The sequence below is a fragment of the Pseudoliparis swirei genome, chromosome 4 (genome assembly GCF_029220125.1).
Source record: "Pseudoliparis swirei isolate HS2019 ecotype Mariana Trench chromosome 4, NWPU_hadal_v1, whole genome shotgun sequence".
Taxonomy (NCBI): Eukaryota; Metazoa; Chordata; class Actinopteri; order Perciformes; family Liparidae; genus Pseudoliparis; species Pseudoliparis swirei.
Genome location: NC_079391.1, coordinates 10,569,868 through 10,596,945, shown reverse-complemented (window position 1 = coordinate 10,596,945; position 27,078 = coordinate 10,569,868). Strand labels below are relative to the sequence as shown.

The 27,078-nt window shown below is 41.8% G+C and overlaps 1 protein-coding gene across 4 annotated transcripts in view; it reads left to right on the top strand.

Moving 5' to 3' along the window:
* furina (furin (paired basic amino acid cleaving enzyme) a) overlaps positions 1 to 27,078 on the top strand; it is a 70,403-nt gene that overhangs the window by 31,027 nt on the left and 12,298 nt on the right. For 3 of the 4 annotated variants that reach the window (XM_056412894.1, XM_056412895.1, XM_056412896.1), the window contains exons 3-7: positions 7,552 to 7,650; positions 13,599 to 13,694; positions 16,009 to 16,137; positions 16,662 to 16,738; positions 23,443 to 23,531. In XM_056412894.1, coding sequence (XP_056268869.1) covers positions 7,552 to 7,650; positions 13,599 to 13,694; positions 16,009 to 16,137; positions 16,662 to 16,738; positions 23,443 to 23,531 — 490 coding nt within the window. Of the gene's footprint in view, positions 1 to 7,551; positions 7,651 to 13,598; positions 13,695 to 16,008; positions 16,138 to 16,661; positions 16,739 to 23,442; positions 23,532 to 23,704; positions 27,029 to 27,078 lie in introns of those variants that run through there. The other variant, XM_056412897.1, reaches the window with a different exon arrangement.

Genomic DNA, 27,078 nt, shown 5'->3' with positions numbered 1-27,078 from the left:
CGCACAGTCCGTCAGTTCTGGTCCGGCGGGGGAGCGAGTGTTTGATCATAGGCCGACGGTTCACGACTATTCTCTCCTTTTACCACGTTAATATGCGTTTTTTTCTCTTCTTTTGCCAAAGATGGATATAACAAGGAAAAAAACATGAGCGACTAATTAGCCGAGGGAAAAATATCCATAAGCATGACCACTTGGCTCATCAGGCCGTGTTTTCTTTTTCTACCATCGATGGGTAAACATTGCACGGACTGATTCCCTGTCTACTTCTCTAGTGCATTGACTTTCCTGTAATTGATTATGACTCTTTTCCACCACGTCTGTGGTGTTATTAGGCCAACATAATTGCGCATGTGTGCCGTTTCGCGCTCGTCTTGTTGTCTTGTGCTCGTCTCGTGTCCGACTTTGTCCTCGCAGCGCCATAAAGACCTCCCTGTGAAGAGTTGGTCATCTGAGGACTGCTTGTCGAGCTGTAAGCTTGCAGCCCTGCAGCAGTTCTGCCATGACACTGTAAACCTTTTACACGCTACACATCCCCTCCACAAAGTCGAGTTGTGCTGCAGTGGACAATTTGTTGTGCTAATGCAGGATGGAGCATACAATAAGATAATGGTCTCTTTTAATTACTGAATCAATGTGATCTCTAATCCGAATGTTTCTTGGTACAACATTGACATTTACTGTGTACCTACAAGTTCATAAGTAGTATAAAAAAGTCAAGGGGTTTGCCAGCATTGCATCACAGGATGATATCTGCCAACAGTAAAGCTCTGCTAGAGTTGCCAAGAAGTGAACATCTTGTTCCCTCGAAATTATGCAGGCAACCTTTCACCAACGATAACAAAAAACATGACTGATAGTATAGCAGACATCCACCGTTCACTTCTCTTCCACTACAGGAATTTAACAATCTGTAACCTGGAGTTTTCCATAATCTGGGCCCAGTTTTAGAAAGCGTGTTAAATGGAAACAGAGTTGGTTAACCTAAAGATGAGAAACAAACAAAAATAAGCAAAGTAACGGAACCTCTAGGTCAGAAAATACCATTAAAATGATATGACGCATTATGTGCGATAAACATATTGGTGGATTTTCTAATAAACTGACAGTCACATCGTTGTAAAGGAAAAAAGAGGACATGCATCGGTTTGATGCTGAGGGTGATGTAATGCTATGTATATTTAAATGCATGAAAATACAATGTTCAAAGAAATGACTGACGGCGTTAACGTTCTCCTGTGTAACAACTCAATATCCAACCAGCATTCTGACCTACAGTAAACCTTTGATACACACTTGATACAGACTCAATAAACGAGGAAGAAAAGTAGCGTGTGTAGCTCTTTACAAGAGATGACAAAACTGCCAACTAGTGGGTTAAATTCAGAGTCCGTTACCATGGTAACCGACCTAGAGGTCAAGTTACCTCGCTTATTCTGGAGCTGAGTGTTTCTCATCTCAAGGTTAACTAACTCTGTTTTCATTTAACCTGCTTTCTGAAATGTGGCCCAGGTTATGGAAAACTCCAGGTTGAATGATTATTCATGATTTGATTGGTTGCAATTTCTGAATGAGTAGGATCAAGGTGAAGCTGCAGACTTCAGTTTGAAAGTGAGTTTTTTCTTTTGAATAGGCTTATAGTCGGGACATGTTTTGGTTTTAACAGCATTTCAGTTTGAACTGAGTAGCTCCGCCTTTTGTTGACTTGCGATCGTGAACTTCTTTTCATTCACGACAAGCTTAAACTCAGAGTGAATATACTCCGGGTCGAATAAAAAAACCTCTGATCTGCTGTTCTGGAATTGAAAACTCGAGTTATCCTTCACAAGGTTCATCAACATAGAGTTTTAGGTTCGGCTCAGTTTGTTAAAGCTGAAACGGGCCTGTGAACTGGTAAGTCTCATCAAGTCGAGGTCTGGTTTACACATCATTAAAAACCCAACACATTGTAATTGTTATGCAGTGTTTAGTCCACTGATGGGACTGACAACAATGGAAAAGTATAGATCTTTTTTTCTATTTACATTCATGTGTTGACTTATATAAATGTCAGTGTTTGACAGCACAGTGGGAGGCGGCTTCAGAAATTACTGGGGAGAAAAAGACACAAATGCCCGGGTCGTTATGTTTTTTCCCCACTATAGGCACTAAAGTGTTTTCAGGACAATAGGGACTGATTTTCAAAACGGTCAATACAATGAAGGGGAATTGAGTTTACTTTTTTTTCTCGAGTCCCTGTTCATAACAAATGTAAAGTAACTATCCCTCACATTTTCTCTGAATGCAGAACAAGCACAACGTCGGGTGCATAGAGGAGGGAGAAGTGGTGCTTCGGGGTTCTCCTCCGACCTTGCCACTCCACTGTCTTGACCCGAGGGGGAAGGTTGTTTCATCGGGCAGCCATGGTGGTGCAGAAGTGGGAAAAGCTAATGCTCGGTAAACCGACGAGCGCATGGCACAATCTGATGTAGATATTGAAGTCAGTGGGGTATTTCCCAGCCATCCTCCCAACTCAAATGCACCATATTTCACCATCCTATTTAATCCACTTGTGATTGTCAACATCATTTAATGGCCTAATCTGACTTCTTCAGAACAATGTAGTGAAAGTGTGGACTGTGCCAGGAATCATAATCTGTTTTTTACTGGATAAACACGGGAGAGGAATGTGGCCGGCAGCTTGTTGAAATTGGACAGCGTGTTGATAAATAAGGTAGCCTGTCTTTGCCTTATAGGGTTTTATAACAGCGAGTTCATTCCTACATGATTTAGATGCATTTGGACAACTTTTCTGCACTCTTCCACTTCACCTGTGTACACCACTGCAGTGTAGCACAACTGTCTGTTTAGCTTTGATTCAAGCATCAAAACTAAAGGCGAATGAGCAAGGGAAGGCATGCTGACTGCCGTGGGACGGATACAGATTGGGGAGAACAATGAGAAGAAAACATTTCATGACAAAGTGTAGTTTAGCAGAAAGGCAGATCAACTGCACAAACCCATTTTTCAGGTGTGGGACTAGCTCGGTCCGCTCGGCCCTCCTAAACAGAAACTGCGGGTTATGTCCAGCTGCCACTGTGGCGGTCGGTGACCCCGTCCGACCCATTCACTGCACTGAGTAATTGGACTCCAGCGTCATTATATAAACAATTTGCTGGGTTATTTGGGGAAGGCTATATCGCCAAAGAAAGTCTCATTTTCTCAATTTATCTCAAGTCACTGATGCACAAACAAAATATGGTAATGGCCCACATTTCCGATAAGCCCAAATCAAATGCACTTTATCTTAGAAATTGAGAGTAAATGTGTTATTGATGTGAAATGTTTTCATTATGGTTGTCTGTTGTTTAACTGGAATAATGGCATCCTCAAGTGGAATTTTCAGGCTTTGTTCTTGACATTCATGGCCCCATATGGAAATGGTTTCATATCATTTTATTGCAGCCCTCAAACCTCTTTCCAGACATTGTTTGGCTCTTTGTAAAACATAATTGTGTCAACAGTCACTGGAGAGGAGACACCAGACCTTTTCGATAAGTGCTTTCCCACAAGGTAAATGTGGCGGGCGGGATGGGAGCAAACATGCAAACAAACCAGCGGACAGTAATTTCCCGCTGTCTGGTAACATGCATTTTAATGAGGCTGATGGATTAATGCCTCACTTCAGTAACAGGCCTCTCGGAGAGCATTGGTGAAGCCTGTTCCGCTCCATCAGCGCTCAGTTTATCGCATCAGTAATGGTCACTCACGAGTCCTGATCCGTCTCTGGTTCCACATCTTTTTTTCAAATGCCTTTCTCATAAATGATCCTTTTTTTTCCCAATGGAAAGCAGTAAAGTCCCACGGAAACATCGTAGTTCTGAGATAAAATGGTCCAAAACGTAAGTGCTCAACTGCTGCTGATTGCCAGATAATGAGTACGCTGCAGGGGTCTACGTTTAGCACCAGTAGATTGGAATACATGTTGAGTGGTGAGTGTGTGTGTGTGTGTGTTTGCATATGTTTGACACAGCTGAGCTGTTTTTAGTGTGAGCTGGCCTCTGTTCTCGCATGTGTCCGTGCATAATGAACAGGTTTTTAGTTTTTTGTGTCTTCTTGGATCAAATCTCTGTCCAGTCTGAGACGTCGTCTCTGTAGGTTGTTTCAAGTGTCCAGGCAAAATGTTTTCTCTCTTCTAAAATCTACTGTCCAACAAGTATTGAAATGAGTTGGCCATGAAGCTTTGCGAGTACTGTGCCTTGTCGTGCATTATCAATACGAGATGTACAGAGTGTTTACTTTCTAATGAAGACATTTCATATCATTTGTATTATACCCAAATGTCCCCACCAGATACTTATGTTCTACATTACCCAGCATCCCCCTCCATATGAGCCTGCCACACTATTGCTATATTCAAAAGTGAGGACAGGTTTTAGCACACACATATTTATTTAAATAAAACCCCAGCATGAGTTGGCACTGAATTGATGCTGTTGGACATATTGGGGTCGGTATTCTCTCCGGTGGATTGCGTCATGTGATTTCTCACCGGATGGTGAGTCTCAAATTAAGTTGTTTTCTCTTTTTTAAATTTAGATTTTCTGACCCCAAAACCAGATGTTTATCTCTGAATTGAATACTTTTGTATTCAATCAACTGCTATTGTTGCTGCTCAAGGAAACTGTAATGATGTCCAGTCACTGCATTATGCATCACTACGCACGAGCTGCTTCTACCGTCTTCGACAGCGTTGGTTGACCGTGTATTCAGAGTTGCTTGACGGACTCTGCCACGCTCCACCTCGTTGTCCCGGAGGCTCTTGTGTTGACTCACACAATGGACCCACTACCTGCTTTTATTCCCCTCTTCTTCGGAGGAGGGACCGTGTGCTCAGCTGATGCCTTTGGGTGTCAGCGTTTATCCTCTTTCATATCCTCTTGTTCTTTTCATCGTTGCTCACACAGACCTGTGGTGGGGATGTGGTTCCCCCTCCGAGCTATACATCACTGTAAAGTGTGTCCTCCCTCGTGGTTATTGCCTCCCTATGGTCTAATGGCTTTGTGTGAAGGGGCTTTATGTCTGAGCCGGGCTGGAATCGGCCGGTTTCTGTGATTAAATGGGAGCTGAGGAGGTCGGGGGAGTGAACCAGGACTCTGTTTAGAGCGAAGGAATGCAGCACACACTGCAGCACCTCAGCTCTTCGTCAACCTCTCCCGTGGCACAGCGCATCTCAATCACTCGACAACATACGGATATTATTTCATCCTTTTCATATGTTTATGCTGCCCATAATTATGTTTAACTCCCATCTAAAATCTGCTGTGGTCATTTTGTTTATGACTGTTTAACTTCATTCCTACATTCTGTTTAATGATTAAAGCATTAATGAACACTTCAGAGCATATGAAGCTGTTAAAACATCTGAAAACTGCTATATGAATAATGAATAATCGGCCGATGCCCCTGAAGTTTGTCTTCCCTCGTTTTAGAATCAAGTTATTTATTCGAGAGATATCCTTTCGGGGAGAGATATACTTGACATTAATACCATGCGTCTGCAAAGTTATAGCCCATATTTTCTAGTTTCTACCCTTATCTCAAACATTCAGACGATCAAAATATTTAATATATGAAACATAATTTAAAGTCTGTTGTCGTCCCTTTGGTCTATGTAGCAGCGCAATATCGTCTTGAACCGTTATTTAGATTATTATCGAGAGTTAATTACATCCAGACAGATCTTTGGTCCTCATTATGTTTATCGAGGCTCTCGGCGAAAAACGTGCCGTCTGTCTCCGTGTGAGTGGCAGCTGTGCAGCCAGCCGCCATGTTCCATAGATAAGGATAGTTTATAAAACATTCAGTCTTCACTGAATCATCGGGCGACTTCTACTTTTCCCAACATTTATGACTGGTAACGGGTAAATGGTTTGTACTTGTGCCGTGTACTGTTCTAGACTTCCGGTCACTCGAAGCGTTTTTACACTACATGTCATCATTCACCCGTTCCCATCCATTTACACACTGACCATGTTTACATGCATTCGAATAACTGGCTTAGTCGGACTGAAATCGAATTATCCGTTTCATGTAAACACCTTTGTTCTCCGGACTATCGCGGCATGTAACGGTGACGGTGAATTGATTAGGACTTGGACTTTTCGTCTCCCGTCCCGCCCTCCTCCCTCCTCCCATGTCGTGACCGGAAGAGAGGACGATAAGTTGTCACTGCCGGGAGCCTGGCCGGCAGAAAACAAACAAACAACGCTATGGAGAACACAAGAGCCACCACACATGTCTGGACCGAAGAGCAGACAGAATTTATGCTTCATGTATTGAAGGAGTTGAACATACTAAAGTAAATGGTTCTTTCTCGAAATGTTGTTGTTGTTGTTGGTTGTGGTTGGTAGTGGTGAAGAGGTCAAGGGGAAATGGCTGTATCACCACGAGTTGTAATGAAGCCATCGTATCGGATATGACATGCTTTCGCCAATGATTGTTTTACACTGCCATGTACCAGCGCCACCTCGTCGGATATATGATGCTGCCGCAATGATTCGAATTACTCACTGCCATGTATATTGGGATAACAGCAGATGACCCAAAAGATAGCATGGTCCGACGAAAGCAAGATTAGAATTATATCATCATGTAAACGCACTGAGTGATGACTGGGGCTACCATGGGGGGTCCCGCCTGCCCATCAGGACCATTCAGACCCATTCATGCACCACAGGCACAGCTTGGTTAAGTGTCTTGTATTCACACCATCAAGTCGTCTTCCCTCTGAAGCGGCTCAACCTTTACACGGAGTGCTTTTCTTTGCTCGGATAACAAATTCTTCGATGTAAAGAGAGTAACTAGTAACTCTATTAATGGCCTTTATTACACATGATAATAACTGGACTGAGCACAGAGGGTTATGGGTCATGTATCGGGTTTCCCACAGGGGAATGCGTACGTCGGGGAGGGTATGTGCTCACATTTAGAGAGTCCATTTCCATTCACAACAATGGAAACGGATTCTCTAATTGTGAGCACATGTTTTACTCTCTAATGCAGCCCATTAACCTCGCAGAGAAAAATGATTTGCATCCCCACGGATGTTGAGATGTGTTAACCTCAGAAGGCCTGGGTGGCAGTTTGCTTGAGAGAAAGAAGGAAAATAGTCATATTCAGGTTCAACACAAGGATTTCTGTAACTCGACAATGGTGCTTATAAAATCGTTGACGCTGCTTTTGGTCAGCCGTTGGACTGACACTGCCGTTATGATTTCATGAATAATGTATTTACTGTGTTTCTATTTAATTTATGTTTTGTTCCATGCATGCAAATTGGTCAGATGTCTCCAGTACATGCATGTTTCTGGGTCTCCATTTTTAGTACATTATGATGAGCTTTGAGATTTTGAAACTATCTTTGCACCGCCAGGTGTTCTGCACTCAACCATTCTGCATTTCTGACAGTCCAGGAGAACTCGCACGATCAGCCGTTTCATACATCATTGAAGCTTTATCAGATGCAGAGGTCATGTCCTTATGATAACTGATCTCATCTCTTTGTCTTTTCAGGTATTTGATAATTATTATCACTTCAGGCATCGCAGGGTGGTGAAGAGATCGCTGTCAGATGACAGGGGAACACATGTCCGTCTTCAAAAAGATCCCAAGGTAAGAAGATTAAGGGCTCCTTTGTTGCAATTTTAGAAGGAACATTTGATTTTTTAAAGTGGAAAAAGTAAATTGTTGAATTGTCTGCACTATAACATTAGAACGCCTTCTGAAAATCATGTCTCCAGTGGGGAAACTATATAACGAGGATACTTAATTCCATATCTTGCCTTCAATGGTATCATTTTGGTAAAAACGGAGCAGCCTTCTTTGCATTGCTCACTGACGCCTGCTGTCGATGTGAAAAATAATAATTTAAAGTGCTGGCTGCTATTTATTAGTTTGCGTTCCTCCGTGGTTCTACTGGCGCTGTGCATCCGGAGAACATTAAAGTGTGTTAACGGAGCGCAGCCGGTGCTCAAAGGGTTACAATGAATAGTTAATCTGAAATGGCTCTGGCTTCATGGAGATCAATAGTGACCAATTGGCTCCAGCACAGATGCAGCAGAGGGACGTTCTCTGCGTCCTCACTGGTCCACATTTATTCTTACGTATTTTCTCCTTCTCTTAATAAGGTTTACCAAAAACTTGAGAATTGGGGAAAAAGGGTTTAGCAGGGCTCCCCATTTTTCTGCCTCTGTCATTTCTGGAAATGTTATGAAAATGTTTATCTGAATTGTGTCCACCTCAACAGTGAATTTCAAAGAACATTATTACATTACATTACATGTCATTTAGCAGACTCTTTTATCCAAAGCGACTTACAATCAGTGCATTCAACGTAGAGTACAAACTAAGAACAACAACATTTCCTCAACATAGTCGAACTACAAAAGTACCACAATAAGAGCCATTTAAGTGCCACTGAAGTGCTAATCTGTGTTTCAATCCAGATATAGTTGGAAAAGATGTGTTTTTAGTTTCCGGCGGAAGCTGTAGAGACTTCCTGATGTCAGTGGGGATTATAGTGTCCATATAGATGTATAAGTCTGCATCTTACACATCCAAACTAATCTACAGCCATAAGAAAAGTCCATGCGATCTGCCTGCAGCGATCACTGGCCATGCTGTGCAGGTGCACACTGGGAACAGAAGAACTTCTGCTGGGTTTGAGTCCATGTTACAAACGGTCCACCTCCCTCTTTGGGATTTCCTTGAACAGGCTCCATTTCCTGTTGTTGAATTCCTTTCCCCCCGCAGCACCTCACAGAAAGTAGAGCGTTACAGCTCCAGGTCCTCCCGTATGTGCAGGGGGGTCCGGTCACTTCGTCAGCCCCCACAGGAATCTACACGTTTTTTTGTGATCTATTTTTAATAATTTTTTATTCCTGAAGAGCTTTACAAATGCTGCAATAGCTTGCACATCTTACCAAATCCCCTCATGTTTTATGTATCGACTCTCTATGATATTAACAATGATACATTGCTGCAACTTTGCTGCACATAATAGTCTGATCAAAGCATTTATTGATCTGCAGATCATTGGAAATTTTATTCCCATTTGCATCTGCTGCCCAGTTTTTTTTCTTTTCTAAAAAAACCCCCCATGAAAACAATATTTTTAATGGGAGGATTCTTTATTCTAGCGAGATTCACAGCTTTTAAACGGGTTGAGATGAAGCGTGGGCAAAAGGCTCGGTGGAGTCTCTTTGAAGAGTCTCATTACTGACAGAAACACCTGGACCTGTGCCAGATCTCACAGACCGGCGACCAGAGCCCTGCTAAGGGCTCTATTGAAGATTTAAAGCTCGGGTCCATCTTCTACCTTCATGCACTCTCCTGTTTTCTGTTTGATTCAGTTTGAATCTGTTGTTGTTGTTATTGTCGTTGTGGGCAGTTTGCTTTGCGTCAGTGGTTTTATTTGGTTAGATGAGAAGAAGAGAAGGAATTGGACTGATATAGTAAAGCAAACATTGCAAATGTAATGTATCATTTGTTTGACTGCTTGTATTGCTGATTTCATTACTATTGCAAGAAAAGTAAGAGTTGTAACATAAAAAAGCCTTCAGTATGAATATGAATGACATAGCCAACCACTCATCTGTACTTCAGTTGATAATGTGTCCCTTTTATTGTCATGGTGCTCTGCTAGAGGCTTCCATTTGGTCTCAAAGAGGATCCTGTGTTTGTATAATGAAGAAGGACAAAGACGTGGGTGGGCAGAGTGAGCAGAGTGGAGATTGAAGTTGTTGGACAGATTCTCCAGCTGACCATGAAGCGAGCAGCAGTCTGCTTGTGAACATGAGTTTTGAGTTGAATCGTTCTGGACGCTTGAGATGCACACCGTTTCCAAAGCACATTTATAATGAAAAAGTCTGTTTTGAAAAGTTCTGGGTTCTGAAGAGACTATTATAAATTTTCCAAAATATTTTTCACATGAAAACCGCAAAATAGAAAATGGAAATGTTTGTTGTTGTTACGCTGCTGCCAAGAATAGGAAATCTGCCGAGTATGAAATCGGAGATTGGAGCTGAAAAATATGACTTCTATTGTTTACTGTGAATATGGCAAGAGGGTAATACAATTTTGTTGAGAAAAGGGACTTTGATCTCAACTTCAATTTGAAATTAAAACAGTTTATTCTAAAAAAAAAGTCTGGAATGCAACATTACAATTATTGGTAAGTAATCTAAATGTGTTTTTCTTCCAACAAATGCAACTGAATGTACTAAAGTGAAGGTAATTACTGTGCCACTACGCAGCTTTCAGGAAGTTTTTCTTTCCCCCCAGCGCTCTGGGAAACTGATTCATTGTGTGTTTGTGAACACACCCAAGCCAGTAATCCGTGCCATCGTTTCCTCGTGACGGCGACTGCAGTAAAGTCACGTCTTGCTGGGTTTTGACGGGCACTCCCAAGAAGTGTGTGTGTGTGACGTGAAGACGACTGGCTGCACACAACATTCGTCACACAGAACTGGTCCGCACACTCTGTATCTACTCTGCTGAAGCTAATTTGCTTTTTAAAATGTTTCTTTTTAATGAATATAGGCTATGATTGAGCACTAATGCTATTGCCTTGTCTTCAGCAGTGTGAAAGCCTGACCCTGTGGTTCAACTTTAATGGTGATTTTCCTTTTTGAAGAACAAATGCACCTTGAATATTGACACATTTACAATTTTATTAAAGATGTACAGTGTTGTGGCTGCTGTAAATCACCATACAACCTTCTTTTTTTTTAATGATCAAGTAATAACGAGACGCGTAACAGACAATTCAAGTGTTATGCATTGAATTCTAAGCATATGATGCAATTAGTAAATGCACTCCGAATTATTCACGTCGGTGTAATCTTTCTGGAAGTTGCGGCAGACCGAGAAGCGTTTCTCTACTTTTTCTTATGCAGCTCAAGTGTGAACAGGAGCGTTCACATTGTTCAGTAAAGGCATGCATACGATTACACATTTAAAATGACTCGTGTGTGGGTTTTGTTGCAAAATGCAAAACATTAGCAAAGGGAGTTAAAAGTTACAACATGCTTTGCAACATTAATGACAGTTTAACGGGCGGATTTGAGGCAACGCGAGCTACACACGGCGCAGTGAGTGGTCGGTTGCCATGAACATTAAACCTCCTGCATTGCTCCAGATAATAATAAAAAAATTCAGAATCCTGTCCTGTTCAAATAGTTCCAACCTACTACGTATGTGAGAAAACAAGAGTGGTTTCAGACGCGGTTACATGTGCAACTGAAAAGCAGGAACTGGAGGGGGGGGGGGGGAAATCTCACACACCGCCTTGTGACGCAAGAGAAAAATAGCTTGTTTCTTTCTGACTGACGGCACATAGACTTGTGTAATGATGCCGGATTCATCCCCTGCATACCGGCTTTGTCACGCAGACTGTCGAGGCCGTTTAATCAATACTGTCATTTGCTTTAGAACAGAAAGCCGATACTAAAGCCTGACTGAGAGAAACGTATTAACAACTGTCTTCCTGTCTCAAACGAATTAGACGTCGTAAATATCTCACTTACGAATAGCTTTGTCAAACTCGAGGGAACTGGATACCTTCTAAAGATTTCAAATGTATTTAGTGATTCATGAAGATGAGATCGAGTCGCTGATGCGATGGCATTCATTTTTCATTTGATTCAGTGCTACGAGAACAATATTGATTGTTTAAAAAATATGTTGTCCTCCAGATGTCGGATACCGGCAGTGCACATCACAGAAATATCAATGTTGTCATTATAATGAGAATAGCAACTATGTACAGTATGGGCACAAACTTTCCATTGCAACCATGGCCAGTTGTACATTTTTCAGAAGTAGAATAATTTATTGACTGGTAGATTTTCTTAAATATATTCCTAATTTTTATTCAGAGCATATACAGTAAGGCGAGAACATTGTTAGCTATAGTTCATCTCCCATTTCCCACGCTTGGTGCCATTTATCAGTGTTTGTCAACACTAGTTCTTTAACTTTGTGTGTCGGGGCCCATGGTTGTGTGCGGACGCTCATTGTGCAAAAGCTGTCCCACAGTTTACTGTGTGAACTGCCTCCCAGGGCTGAGCTCATCCTCCCAGCGAGGATGGGATGCATCCCGGTGAAAGAGTCTCCTCCACTTCGGCGAGCCTCTCGCCAGTTAGCGAGCAAACACAAACCCACTCACACGAACCTCTCTGCTCCTTGAAGTGAAATCATTCCATTATGGCAGCGTTGAATTGACATCGCTTCAGTGTCGCAGCTAATGTGACCTGCGTTATCACTTTCCATTTTTACCGTTGTGTCTCTAGTGATCTACACACAGACAGAGAGAGATGGAGAGAGACGGAGAGAGATGGACGGAGAGAGACAGAGAGAGACAGAGAGAGACACAGAGAGAGAGAGAGAGACAGTTAGAGAGAGAGAGAGAGAGAGAGAGACAGTTAGAGAGACACAGAGAGAGAGACACAGAGAGAGAGAGAATATTTGGTCGCCCTTCCCAGGTGCTCTGTCCTTGCGGAAGTTCTCTCTCTCGCTCTCTTCGTTCTCTGACATATATTCTTTTCTGGTCTTGTGTACTCGGGTGTTTTTTTTCTGTGCAGCGAGCCCGACTCTGCAGCGGCTTCCTTTCACTGTCTGCATTCGACTTACTGTCAACACTTTCTGCCTGAGCTCCTCGCTCTTCGCGAGAAGCCTGTCGCAGACCGCTGTGTTGTTAGACGTGCACTGATTGTGTTCCTCTGCGTGTATATTGTTAGTGCGCGTACATATTCCGGTGTACCCCTGATTAAGCATAATGGATTCGGGTGCATCCCATTTCACAGTCAACCAGAAGTTTTAATTAGTCCCCGGCTCCTCTGGACTCTATCAGCAGGTCTCATTAGTGAGGCGCGCGTGGCACCCCTGTGCCTCTAATCCGTCTGCCGTCGTCCCGCCGAGAGTTATGGTCTCTATTAATTCATTTGACATGGTCGACCCTCGTGTCCAGCACATCATTACCTTCGCAGTGAAAATGCGGAAGGTAATGTTTTGATCGCCGTGCATTTATTTATTTATTTGTATGCGTGTTATTCGCAGAACTCAAAAAGTATTGAACCGAATCGCATGAAATTTGGTGGGATGATTGTTTATTATCCGGGGACCAGTTGATTAGATTTTGGGATCGATCGGGTCAACGGTCAAGGTCAAAGGTCATGAACAGGTCAAAATCTTCTTGAATCACATGAAATTTGGTGGAATGATTGGTTATTATCCGGGAACCATTTGATAGATTTTGGGATCGATCGGGTCAAGGTCATGGAAAGGTCAAAATCTTTTTTTTACCATAGCACGATACATTTTTGTCCAATTGGCATGCAACTAATGCCAACATGTTCATAATTCAATGTCCAAGCTTGTGATATGCGAAGGTATGCGCTCTACCGAGTGCCCATTCTAGTTATTTTATGTTTCTCTTTTATTTTATTTTATACAAGACAGTGAGCAGTAACCTTTGTGCATGGATTCTTTGTCTGTTGAGCGTCGCCTCACCTCTTTGTTCCTATCGCTAATGTCTCTGTGTTTGTGTTCTGCTTGCTCAGGTGACTTGGGCCGAGCAACAGGTGTCGAAACGAAGGAGAAAGAGGGACGTCTTCACAGAACCGTTGGATCCCAAGTTCAGTGACCAGTGGTACCTGGTGAGTATGGCTGTGTGCCCCCCCCCCCATATCCCGCCTTAGTGCTTAATGCTGCTGTGTGTCTTGTTTGCAGAACACAAAGCACAGGTTTAAGTAACTTCACATCAGCTTGAAGGATAGCATTAACTCTGAAGTACATGCGTGGTTTACTTTCAGTCCACAGAGCATAAAAAGACAGAACGTGGAGGTAGAAACGTAAATGCTTCACCTTGAATTGCTCTTGTTCTCACTTGATTGATTTTTCTTCTTCGATTGACTAAAAGAATGTCACCGATGCTTTGGCCTGTTAAAAGCAGCCGTAACAACCTCTGAGATTTTCTATTCGACTCCACTCTTCCTTCAATTACTCTGTGGGCGCTTCAGGCAGAAGAAAATTCACGTCGATGCAAATCAGACTTGCATCACCGGTTGTTAAGAATGTCTGTGCTTTCAGAGGCAAACTTCCCCAGTGTGTTGGACTAGTTAGTGGCAATTTGAAGGGCAACTGGGTAGATAAGAGGCTTCTGCCTGGTTGTATTAATGTGACTCGATGAAATAGATTCTGCCGTAGGTTAATAACACGTAATCGTATTTCACTGATATTAAAACCTGCCTGTTATGGAAACATTTCATGGTTTTAATTCAAAGCTGTAGTTAATGATTATTTTCATGTTCACGTAATCTGCCAATTATTTTCTTGATTAATCCTTTCGTTTCAAAGAATTCAAAAAAACTGCCGATCACAATTTATCAGAACACACTGATGTTTGTCCAACCACGTCTGGAAAAAGCTAAAGATATATTTCACTGACGATCATACATGACGCGACCAAAGAAAACGGCAGCAGGTCGTCACACTTGAGAAGCTGAAACCGGCAAATGTTTGCAGCATTTTTGATGATCAGGATAGTTGCTGATTAATTCTCTTTTGATCAACTAATTGATTATTAGCCAAATCGTTGCCACTCTAGCATCTTTATTGGCATACGAGGAAATGACATCTTTTATGAGAGGAAACTTGGAATATTACCGAAGCTACCATGCTGATATTTGAATATGATGCACTCTGTGGTCCTCTTCTAAACGGATGCTGAACTTGTGTGAGTGTAAAAAAACTATAAATGAATATCTATTTATAAGTGGGTTTCCCGTGAGGTTGTGAAGCTCATTAAAGCACCAAATAGAGATGAAAACTGGAGCACTACCTTCGATATTTTCAGATCCTTTCCCCTGTCGGGATCAGCTTCTTTTCGAAGAATATAAATGTTGCCACCTTACAAAAAAGGAACGAGTCGTTCACAAACCAAACAACCTCTATTGTTGGGTTGGCGTTGGAAAATAAATACGCTCTGTGTATTTTAGATGGTAAATTATTGGGATGACGTGTGTTCGGAAGGGATGGGAATTATTAAAAGTGAACCCGGCTGGCCAGGCAGTGTGGGTGGGTTTGTTGGTGGACAGATGCTAATAGTCTGCATCGGTGTAACAATGAATATTTTACTGATATATTCATCTAAATGATGAAACATGATAAATCATGGGCAAGCCTCAAAGCGCTCAGAGACCTGAGATGTGTGCTGACATTAAGGAACAGGAGGACCCACTTGATGAGCAATATTCAAAGTTAAACCTAGCATATGCCTCTCTCAGATTTATGATGCACTCAGCGTGTCGGTCACAAAAGGTCTTTTTCCAATTTAAATCAGCATTGCAGGTCACAACATTCAGCTTTAACTGATGTTCCCCATGATGGATTAACTGTCAATGACATAACAAGGATGAAGAACACACCTCACCCATTTTGATAGGCTGCACCCAAAAGGGTCTGACATCTGAGAGGAAAATGTGTCGGTGGTCCAGAGACGCATTATTTTTAACCGGCGGTCCTCTTAAAAAAATTAGAGCTTTGAATTTGATGAAAGACAGACATGGCTTTTGACCAAAGGTCAAGATGAATATCAAGAGCTTATCAAAAAGCATACGGAATGATCACTGTGCGCCGTGAACTAGTTCACGGGTGCTTTGCTTGGTATTAATAATGAAATTAATGCAAACATGACATTGATGCTTTCAGAGTAGCAATTCTCTTTGTAAGCTTGCATTACCTCCTTCCCCTCATTGAGAAACTTTAGCTATTCACCAAGAAGAAATGGACTAAAAATCAATAGCATGCACTTATTGTGGACGATTCATCAAAATGTCTTAAATGAGATCATTTGTTTTTTTGTTGAGGGTACGCTCTTCCAGATGGAGTTAAAAGTAAATTCTTGTCAGCACTCGGATGGAATCAAATTATCTGCGAGACACCTAAGTTGTTTGCCTCTTCCATCCTCAGTACAACAGCAACCACCGTGACTTGAATGCGAAATCTGCGTGGCAGTTGGGCTACACGGGTAAAGGAGTGGTGGTGTCGATCCTGGATGATGGAATCGAGAAGAACCATCCGGACTTGATGCAGAACTACGTGAGTATAATGCCTAAATTAGCTGAAACGTTATGTTTTCCGTGGGGAGTCTGTTAATATATTATTATTATATATATTATATAATATATGGCCTGCTTTTTAAAATCTTTTTAGTTTATTTATCTTTCTTATTTGTTTTAGTGTTTTTTATTTCACCATCTTTTACTGTGTATTGTACTTTCCTCTTCGAACTGCTGAAATGTTTTAGCCCCTGTTATTGCCAATTAGTTTTAATTGACTGCACTTTGTGACCCTTTGTCTGTGATAAGTGCAAAATATATACGCTTTATTTACTTAATGCATTAACATTAACACACAAAATAAAGAAGAGAACAGAATAAACAGAAGATTTTTAAATAACGATAGTGTCGTCTTTGTGCTGAAAGTGGCAAATTAATTTGTTAAGAATCATTTCTGTGCGGCTTGTTTTTGTAGTTTCAACATTTCGCAGATTTTTAAATCTTGAACGTACCAAACTGACTTTTACATCTGACTCTGACGGTGTATCTGCGTCTTTTCTTTAGGACCCGGATGCCAGTTACGATGTGAACGATGGCGACCCGGATCCTCAGCCTCGTTACACGCAGCTTAATGACAACAGGTAGAAATCTACACACACATTTACATCTCCACTGTTCTCCGTCTGCCGGCCTGCTCAGGAACAACTCATCTATGTTTTCTCCATGCCGGCTGTGAGAAGGACATGTCAAATTAATGAACATGTACAATATCATTCTGTCACCTCACTGATAGCTGGCATCTGACACACAACAGGGCACCAGTTATGGGACTACAACTACCTAATGGCTATAGCTATATGAGCCTCAGAGATTTTGATTTTCAGCCATTTAGCAGATATTACTTTAAAAAAATGGCCAATTACTCCAAACAATCCTGCCCCTAGCTCCTAAATCCCTCAGACACCAGCGAAGCGCTTCTATCGCCTGTGTAAGTAGAGTAAATCTACACTAGGCTTGAAATGGTAGGTGAAGAAAATGGCTTTATTGCAGTGGCCGCTGCAGATGGCATTTGGAGTTGTTTACCACCACAGTGATGTCTGGCAGAGAATTGATTGAATTAAGTTCATCAGCATTAATGAAACGGAGCAAATCTCTCGGCTCTGGAGGGCCCTTGCTCGTCTTCTCCCTTCCTTCCAAACGCCTACCTCCCGTTTGACTTTAATTTCTGATTCGCTGTAATCTTATGTTTTTGTGGGGCACCCGCCTGACGGGCTTTTTCATTCCAAGGCTTGATAGGCATGGAAGATTATAGTCTGGCAGGGATGGAAATCAAACGTCCCCAACCGAGGCAGGGGCCAGGAAAGGGCACCGTGAATATGGAGGCCATGGGGATAAAGAGCTGCAGAGTGATCTCAGCCGACTGTATCTCTGCCAATGGCATCAACTCTGTATGGCTTCGTGAAACATATCAGAGATGCAGGCTGATTAGAGGTAGAGAGTGTGTCATTCTTTTCAGACTTTAAAAAGAGGCAGTTTACTTTGGGGCAGAAACACACACACAACTTATCAGTCAGAGTTTTAATAAACATGGACGCATTGTAAACAATATGCTGTCCCAATGTGTATAAGATTCGGTGCCAATGCCTCAAACTGTTTTTCCCCAACCACCATCAACAAAACCCTCAATGGTGGAAATTTCTTGTGGGAGAATGGGAGAAGATGCCTCGAGCTCTCCACATCCACACTGTGCCAAGGCACGCTTAAGCTCGTCTGGTGGCTCATCGTGGCCCCGAGCCCAGCTAAGACACTTACTATTGATGTTTCCTTCATTTTGGCTGCCCCTCTTTCCAACCCTGGCTCACCTCGGCTCTTATCTCTCGCCACCCAGCTCTCTGTCCTCCTGGTGTGCAGGACCAATTGAGAGGGGGCATATTTGTGTGTTTGTGTTTGTGCCCATTTTTTCTTGCTCTTTTGGTGCAGATGCATGTGTAAACAACCTGTGGGCAGGACGATTGAATGTGTGTAAGGCCGTGTCTGTTCCCTGCAGAAAGGCCGACTCTGTTCACCTTCATAAGGCCTTCTTTCTTTCCCAGCATCTGGGGAGCAGTGAGGATAGCTCGGTAGCAATGTGGCCATTCACCCTCCTGTTTATCTAAGACGGCATGGGATTTAGATGGTTCCCGTTCCATCCTTTCAAGATGGTTTCCAAAAATGCTTTTTTTTTTCTCCTTCTCTATAATACTCAATTCAGTGCCTCCTTATTTAGTTCAAGGCTTGCTCTCTATTTAAAATATGGACTGAATCACACTATTCAACATATGCAATGAACATGCAGTATGTCATGTTCATTATTGGTGGAGGCCAATCTTTTTCTTGTATGATGATGATGCACAACAAAAATGAGGTAAACTTAATTAACAGAACAAGGGGCAGTGCAGACTCCAGATGTTCAGAATTGTTTAAGGCACAGTGATGGATGCAAGGAGATTTTTAACCGTGCTGAAAACAGCTGCCTGATTCATTTTTACCTGACCATATATATGTTAATCTCTCCCCAGACACGTCCTTTATATTCTTCTCTTCCTCATGCCCTTTAAACACCGCCGGACGTGTTGTCCTGAAGGCCGGCTCATTGGGAACCTTGCAGAACCATTAACACAATTAAGAATGAGCAGTGGAAAACAGTTGTTCCCATTTACCTTTTGAGGTTCAGTGCAACCCAGAGACTAATGAACAGAGAACTCTCCATCCACGGCCTTGAGAGCCTCACTGATTTAAACCAACAAAAATAATTAGGCTAATGTGAGAGAGAAACACCAAGTGAACAAACAATGTTGTTTTTCCAGACTCCGGGCGAGGATTGGGTGTAGATAAGAAGATCAATGAAATGTTGGACAAGTGCAGATATCACATATCAGACCCTATATGGTTATGCTTTGCTCTGAATTTAGTTTTGATATATGATGATTGATTATTTATTTTCCAGTCGTGTGCCCAACCCTCATGGGTTTACAAGCAGCTGGACTGCAGGGCACATATACATCTAAATGTATAAATATTAGATGTGGGTGTAACATTTTGAAACATAACTATAATAATGTAATAATTTGCAGTCTTTAACATTTTTTAAATTATGTTGGTTACGTGTCCTTTTTGGGAATTCGTTGCCAAGTCACTAATTTGTAAGCATCACAAACTGCAGGAGCCACGTTTGGAACTTGTCACAGATCACCTGTCATACGTGGCACCAAGGAAGATTTCTGTTTTCACAGCGCAAGAAAACATGCATCCTCAGTGGCAGATTGTTGTATAAGACAAAAAAAGCTGTTTTTTTCCGTTTTGTTAATCCAGTGCCAGTTTGGGTGAATACTTTGCAGCCTACACAACACATTGTGGATACATCTGTATGACAATAGCATGTCTCTAGCACGTCTCCAGAGAGAGGCGGTTTAGGTTGTGCTCGGTGATGATGGCTCTGCCAGCTGTGTGTAAGCATGCTGATTGTGTTGTTAGCCGCAGGCCTGCAGGCGGCTGACGTCGCTGTAACCCGAGTTCGTCTCTCTGCTAGATTCTGCCAAGGGGCTCGTTCTTCACCGTAATCGGAACAAGACTTCACTGACGTTTCTCGTTGTTCACCGTAATCTTCTATTATCACCATTACGTATGGAGGAAGTGTATCCGATGCTAAAGGTGTCTTTGAAGTTTATTCAAGACTCTCGTGTTCCTTCTTTTTCGTCAGGGTTTTGTTTAAAGCATCAAAGTGTTTTAAATACAAAGCATGTTGTTCACACTGTAGCTGCTGTTGGAAGTGTGTCGGGCATATTAATTGACCTTCGCTTCATTGAGTTTTGTTTTGGTCTGCTGGACGCTGGAAGGACATCATGGCGGTGCTTGTGATGAATTACAATATTTTTGACAGTGATATTTCATTTATGGAAAAATATATGAGTATAGATTAGAATTAAACAACTGTATTAATCCCCAGTGGGGAAACTCATTTGCCACCAAAAATTCATACAGACAACAATAGACACAGTCCAAAGATCACAAGAGACAAGAAACTCACTGCAAGGAACAAACGAAACCAGAAGATGCCCCATAACACATGACCATCAGAAAGATGCTATCTAAAAGATTAATCTAAATCTAAAAAACTTAAAGGTATTCATTAAAATAATGGAACTGCGGCTGGAACAAAAGACCATCTGAGTCGTTCAGTAGAACACTGAAGCACCCGAGTCACTGAATGAACTTCTGAGTGCATTCAAAACCCGGTGTAATGGATGGCCTTCAAAAGAAATGGTAGTTTTGAACTTGGCCCTTGTCCTCTATGTAAAGTGACCTCTAGTGAGTCCGGCGGAAGGCCAATCACTGAACAAGTCTCTTGATCATCTTATTGATCCTTATTGATATATTCACTTGCTCATTCGTGCTTTATGACTCTGCATAACGAGCATATCTGAAAGGGTTTTTACAAAAACACTAAGCAAACCACATCTAACATGAACAAAATGTTCTGCAGTGGGAAGATTTTATGTTCAGTGACCTTTTCTTATTTTTAGATGATCACATGGTCTTTGCACAGGATCAAAATCAAGTACAGCCCTTAAATGAAAAGACTCTCATAGATCCTAAACACTTCTTGTTGTATGGCCTGCTGGTATATCTTGACTTCTCGACTTGGTCATTAGAGCGTGCTTGAGTTCACGTAATTGTCTAATGGTATCGGGTACCAGAAGGGACGTCTCTTTAGTTTAGTAAATGAAGTCGGAGAGTCCCCCAATGTGTCAGGGAATATATCGGTTGGATATTACAGTGATGATTATGAACCCGTGTGACTTGTTCTCAGTGCTGTCCTTGTCGAGACATACAGCTCTTTATCCCTGCAGACAATGGCTGGGAGTGGTTTCACTCGAGCACTTAAAATGATCATCTGGTCTCCTCTCTGAACGTCTGGCCTGCAGGTTGAATCCAGCATTTGGTTTCGAGTCTCTGCAGAACATAGAGATGTGCATACAGACAAATGGAGAACATTCACTTTCCGTGCCCTCGGTGTCAGCAGACTGGCAGCTTCCTCGGGCATCTCGTTGTAACGGTCAGGAGAACTCCGTCAAAGGTTATAATTAGCCATGGTGTAATTCTATATTTGGGCCTTAAACTATTATCTTTAACATTACCAAGAGTGTCATTTGTAAGATTTGTAAATTAAGGATAACCAGTTAAATCAACCATATGATGGGTTATGGCTGACAAACGATGTCAGAGCAGGGCAAACGTTTGATTTTGTATTGTGCACCAAATTAATTCTTGCATATGTTTTAGTGAGGTATTTAATGAACACTGTTCCGTGCCTCTGCAGGACTACCTTCATGAGGAATAAGCTAATTCAGTTTATTACCAATTTTAATTTGGTAGAACAAAACGGAGGTATCGTGGGTCGAGATGAAATGATGAGCTGATAAATTAATTAGTCGATGCACAGAAAAAAACCTTCGCAACAGGGGTGTAAGAATATAACAATACTATTGAGTATAGTTTTGTGAAACTATAATTCTCAACAACACTATCGATTTGATACTTTACGTCTAAATGGCGTAAAAAGTAGCACAATGATGATGAATGTTACATGCACTGTGCAAATGCAGAACCCACTTTTACAATTGCAGTGTTGGCATCTTTCTATGATATTATATAGAATATATTTTACTTTGACTCGTTTTTAAGTTTCTCTTTTACCAAGAGTGTTGCGCCACTCCCTCACATTGAAACAAACAATGAGTTAGAGCAGTAACAACCAATATATTCTTGTATCCTTTTTATTGCTCAAGAAAAATCCCTCCCAAAAGCATAATTCTGAAAGTATTTCTTGCATAATCGGATTCAGAAACCATTTGTATGCTACCAATCGGTCCACCATGTAAGGGAGTGTAATGAATGTGTCAAAGGAAGATTTGTAAAAAGTCTCTGTGAAACACTGGCGGTAAATGCCTGTGCATGCCCGGCATCCCATCGCAGACACCTGAGCTGCTCCTTATCGTCTTCTGCATCACAAACACAGATGCTTTAGGACATTCGACTCCCAAAGTCAACAGGCCAGCACTTCCAGGAATGTCAAGATAAGGCTCTCTGGGAAATCACCTAGATGACATTTATCTGTGTGTGTGTTTACCTTTCGGTCTATGAAGTTGTTTTTATTAGCATGCTGCAGCTGGGCCTCGGGACTCCATCCAACTGAAGTCCTGTGACACGTTAGACGTGATGTCAATGTTGACTGTGGCATTGTCATTAACCTTTAACCATTAACCCCCGCAGCTCATCAATGTCGAGAGAGATCTCAGGGGGCCGGCAGATGAATTACAATTATCTGACCGTCTGCCATCCAACCAGTATCTTTAATGAAAAGTCTTGATTGTTATTAGAAATATAGTCAAATAAATACTGGTTATGTCCTCTGTGACCGCCGACCTCTTTATTGCGAACCATTTAAAATGCATTTCAAAGTAGGTGATTACTAATATTCGTTTATAACCCTAATGGCACTCTTGGCAGGTTAACGTCGGAATAAATGTCCGTAGCCTGACCGCAGATGGAGCCGATTGTGTCGGGGAGGATGTCTGCTGCTGATGTGGTGTTTTGATTCTTGTGTTTTTGGTTTGGCTGGATACCCAGTGCCTTAATGGAAGCCTGCTGGCATGGATGGTTCCTTCAGTAGTGAAAGTCCACTGTTTCTGTTTCTTCCTGATGTGGCACGGTGTTGCTCTGGCTCCAGCATTCCTGGCTGGTCATGGCTGCACTCCAGTGGGGGATTGGGCTGTGGTTTGAAAGGCATTACGAGTGCGTATCCATCTGGCGGACCGGGGCAATGCACCTGACTGGAATGTGATGATCAGTGACTCGGTACCGGTGTCTCGGATCTCTTCACTGCAGTGCCTGGAGCTAGATGTTACTACAGAGGCTCAGGCTTAATGAAAGACCCATTGTGAAAATGGCAACTCAAATTCACAATTTCCTCCCATGTGTGATGGTTATATGCCATCTTCTTTCCCTTTTTGACTTGATTCAGGCCTACAGGAATTCCAAGGTTACTGACGCTGGAAGGCCATGGATGGTGTACATGGGTCTCTAATCAATAGCTGAATGCTTTCTTTCAGACAAATGGGAATTCAGATTTATTTTTAAAGGAATCAAAGCCAAGAACCTGTCTCCAGCAGTTTATTTTTCTCCGTCGACAGCACAAACTCTCCCACGCAGCCGTTAGACAAATACACTATGTATAGATCTTAATTTTAAAATTCTGAATAGCTTCCTGAAACATATCTATTGCTTTCTCATTCTTCCTCTCCAGACATGGAACAAGATGTGCAGGAGAAGTGGCAGCAGTAGCCAACAATGGGATCTGTGGAGTCGGTGTGGCCTACAATGCCAAAATTGGAGGTAAGGTCAAATAAAGCATGTGGATGATTGATCCAATCTCGCAGAGGCAATCCCAAGTTTCATCTCAGTTTTCTTCTTTGACAGCCAGAAATCTTGAATTACTTGTTCTGCAGCACCCGGTGTTATTTTCAGCCCATTTCCCAACCACAGCGTGCCGCTGAGTCTGTCTGAGCGTCATCACAGATGAGATGTGGATTGCCAACTCACTGTATTGGTTTTGCATGGAGGGTCAGCGTTGGAAAACGCAGTGGAATGCAGTTTCTGAGATGACACGGTGCCATAACGTTGTGGGGATCTGTGTTAAATTAATGTCAAAATGTATTACTTCCAGCTCGTATACAGCTTACACCGAATGGCCGACTTAACGCTCTGCTAATGTTCCAGTGTCTGCTGTCAAAAAAAACATATCAATGTCAATATGAGGTACAAAATGTAGGTAAATGTATAAGAGAAGAAGAGAGGGAGATGGATGGACATGTATAGCGATGTTCTAGTCTTCTGACCACTCACAACTCCTCAGTTTGACTGCAGTAATGTAAACACTACCTTTTATAGTTTGTCAAAGTCCAAAAACCCATAACCCCCTCATCAAAATCCACATTGTGGGTCACGCTGACGCCCGGCGATGTCAGTCTCTGCTGCTTTTCAGCATCACACACTCGATACTGTCTCTCTCTCCTTCTTGTCATTTTAATCCAGCGACGATGGCTACTCCAAAGTGAGAATGTTCTGTTTTTTATCTTTTTGTAAATTCAATATTTCAGTTTTTTTTGTCAACCGGCATTTTGAAGACATCACATTATCCAGACTCTATATTATTAATGAATGATAAAATAATTTAAAGTTCTGAAAACATCAGAACTTTACCTTTTAACTGAGAATTTACTGGCACATGTTGGGATAATGATAATAGTAATTACAGTGCAAATGGGGAAATGAAGAGAATAACTCTGAGCTTTGAGTTCTGGTATCGTGGTGTGAAAAGTAAACAATTAATGGCACTAATGATGGAAAACCTCATTAGATGAACGAAGTTTGACAGTGACAGAGACTCACAAACAAATAATAACAAATAATTATTAGTTTGTTCTGAAAAGGATTTGGCACACTGATGGGTTGTTTTGTTTCTGCCTACTGGGAGAGAACTGTTTTTCTAGTTGCTGCTCCCATAATTCAAAAGAAGCTACCTTTTTGATATTTAAAAGCAACAACAAAAAACTATTTTATTTTTTCACGATTTTGTATTTGAGCTTTTTCTAGCCTCCTGCCGACTTCTAGCTCCTGAAGTTTGAACCCCGTCAGAATGAAGTCATAACTCTTTATGATCTCCAGATGGCCAGCACGAATGTACCACATGGCATTGGCCTTTCTATCATATCACCGCCCACTCAGTGTGTGTGATGGAGTAGGCGGAGCAGTAGGCGGCACAGTGTTGTTAAAACCTTCACTTTTAACCAGACTCCAGAAAGTGTTTACATACTATGGCCATGAGAGAAAATTATGATGTACCAGATATCAAAACATTGAAACTTTGAGTACACATATTTTTTTTAATGCGAGTTAAAGCAGTTCTGTCTTTCAATTCTTATTTCTCAATAATAATAAAAAACATTTAAACTCTTAGTTTTAATGTCTTGATGTGATGATATTCAAGTCTCATAATTGCCAATGTTACTTACAACACACGAGAGTCCAGATTGCATTGAACAGACAGACAGACAGACAGACACACACACACACTAACACGCGTTATTGTCCAGAACGTTTAAAAAAAAAAAAGTGCAAAAAGTCAGGAATGCAAATTGCCGCGTTAAAACCAGACGGTGCTGAGTGCAGAGGGAGGCGTGCGAAGGCTTCTGTGACACTGATGTTAATCCCTTCCCTCTGGACTCCATGCCACCTGCAGTACTGTAGCTCATTATTCAGCCAGGAGACACTGGTATGAAATGTCCCCAATGTAATTTAAAACAATATTCCAATATATAAGTTTGTCTGAGATCAAAGTAATCTCGTCAGAAATTAATGAATTGTTTTTCTATGTCAGTTAAATCGCTGATCATATTCAAAGAGATGGTTCAACTCCTTGGAATATAATGTCATTCGCTCTTATACCAAGAGTGTCTGTCTATTAAATATTAATCTGCTGCTTCATATCAAACCACATTGAGTTGGTTTTACACTTCAAGTCTTTATGCTGAGCGAAGCTAACTGTCTGCATCGCTGTTCTCATCTATCGCTTAAAAAAAGCTTTACATAGTATGAACTAAATCTAGATGAATAACAAATGTAATAAATTGTCAATTCAGTTTATTTGTATAGCCCAATTTCACAAATTACAAATTTCTTTCAGAGTGCTTTACAATCTGTACACATAGACATCCCTGCCCCAAAACCTCACATCGGACCAGGAAAAACTCCCAAATAACCCTTCAGGGGGGAAAAAAGGGAAGAAACCTTCAGGAGAGCAACAGAGGAGGATCCCTCTCCAGGATGGACAGATGCAATAGATGTCATGTGTACAGAAGGACAGATTTAGAGTTAAAACACATTGAGAGGCAAAGCATACTGTCATTTATATTTTTGAACCAGCCGTTTTTAAAATGTGTCTAATTCACTATGCAGATTTAAAAAAAAATAGTTTGAACCTTGATGCATTACCAACCTTGGTTTCTAGTTTTTTATGACTTGGATATTTTGGATGAGGACTGTAAATACTTGAGTCTCCTCAGCGAATCACAGCCCTCTCACAGAAGTGCAGGCTGCCATGGAAACAGCCCGGTGCCTGTTTGATGCTTTTGGAGGACTTCAAAGAGCCCGTGCTTGGTTGCTTTAACCCACAAAGAGCAACATGGAGTAACAAACAGGAACATGTGTGGAATTGCTAGGCGTCTACAATTTCTCATCACTGTGGTGAAACATTATGACCAGCCGTGTGCGTGTGTGTGTGTGTGTGTGTGTCCTCTGGAACAGCACTTCATCCTTGATTACTGATCTCGGTGACTAAGTTGTTCACTTGCCTTGACATCAGACTCAATTTACACTCCGATAGTAACACCAATTTCACCCACAGGCATGAAGAGGAAGACGACTTTTTTGATCCTCTTTTTCAGGGACGTCTGGTGCACATTTGAGGAGGCAGTTCACCCACAATGCAATTAATCCCATTCCATTTATTTATTTATTTCAAACCATCTCAAGCACCAAAGCAAATCAATACAGAAGGTGTTGATTTACATGTTGGGGTCCATAAGAAGTGTCACAGTGGATGCACAAATACCCAACAGCAGCAGCATATGCTGCATCGCTGCACGTCAGCTGCACACAGACAATGTGGAGCATCGCAAACAAGCTTGTGAATATGCAAATCAAGAGACGCAGCAGCAGCGGTGCTTTGTCCCTCCTCATTCCGAACCCTGCTGAGCACACACAGGCGCGGCAACAACATGAACTGAAGCACCTGCAGCATGTTTCAGCGTCGTCCGTTTGTAGTTTCGAAGGTACTACACTGAGCTGTTGTTGCAGTCGTAATGGACTTGGTTTTCGAAGA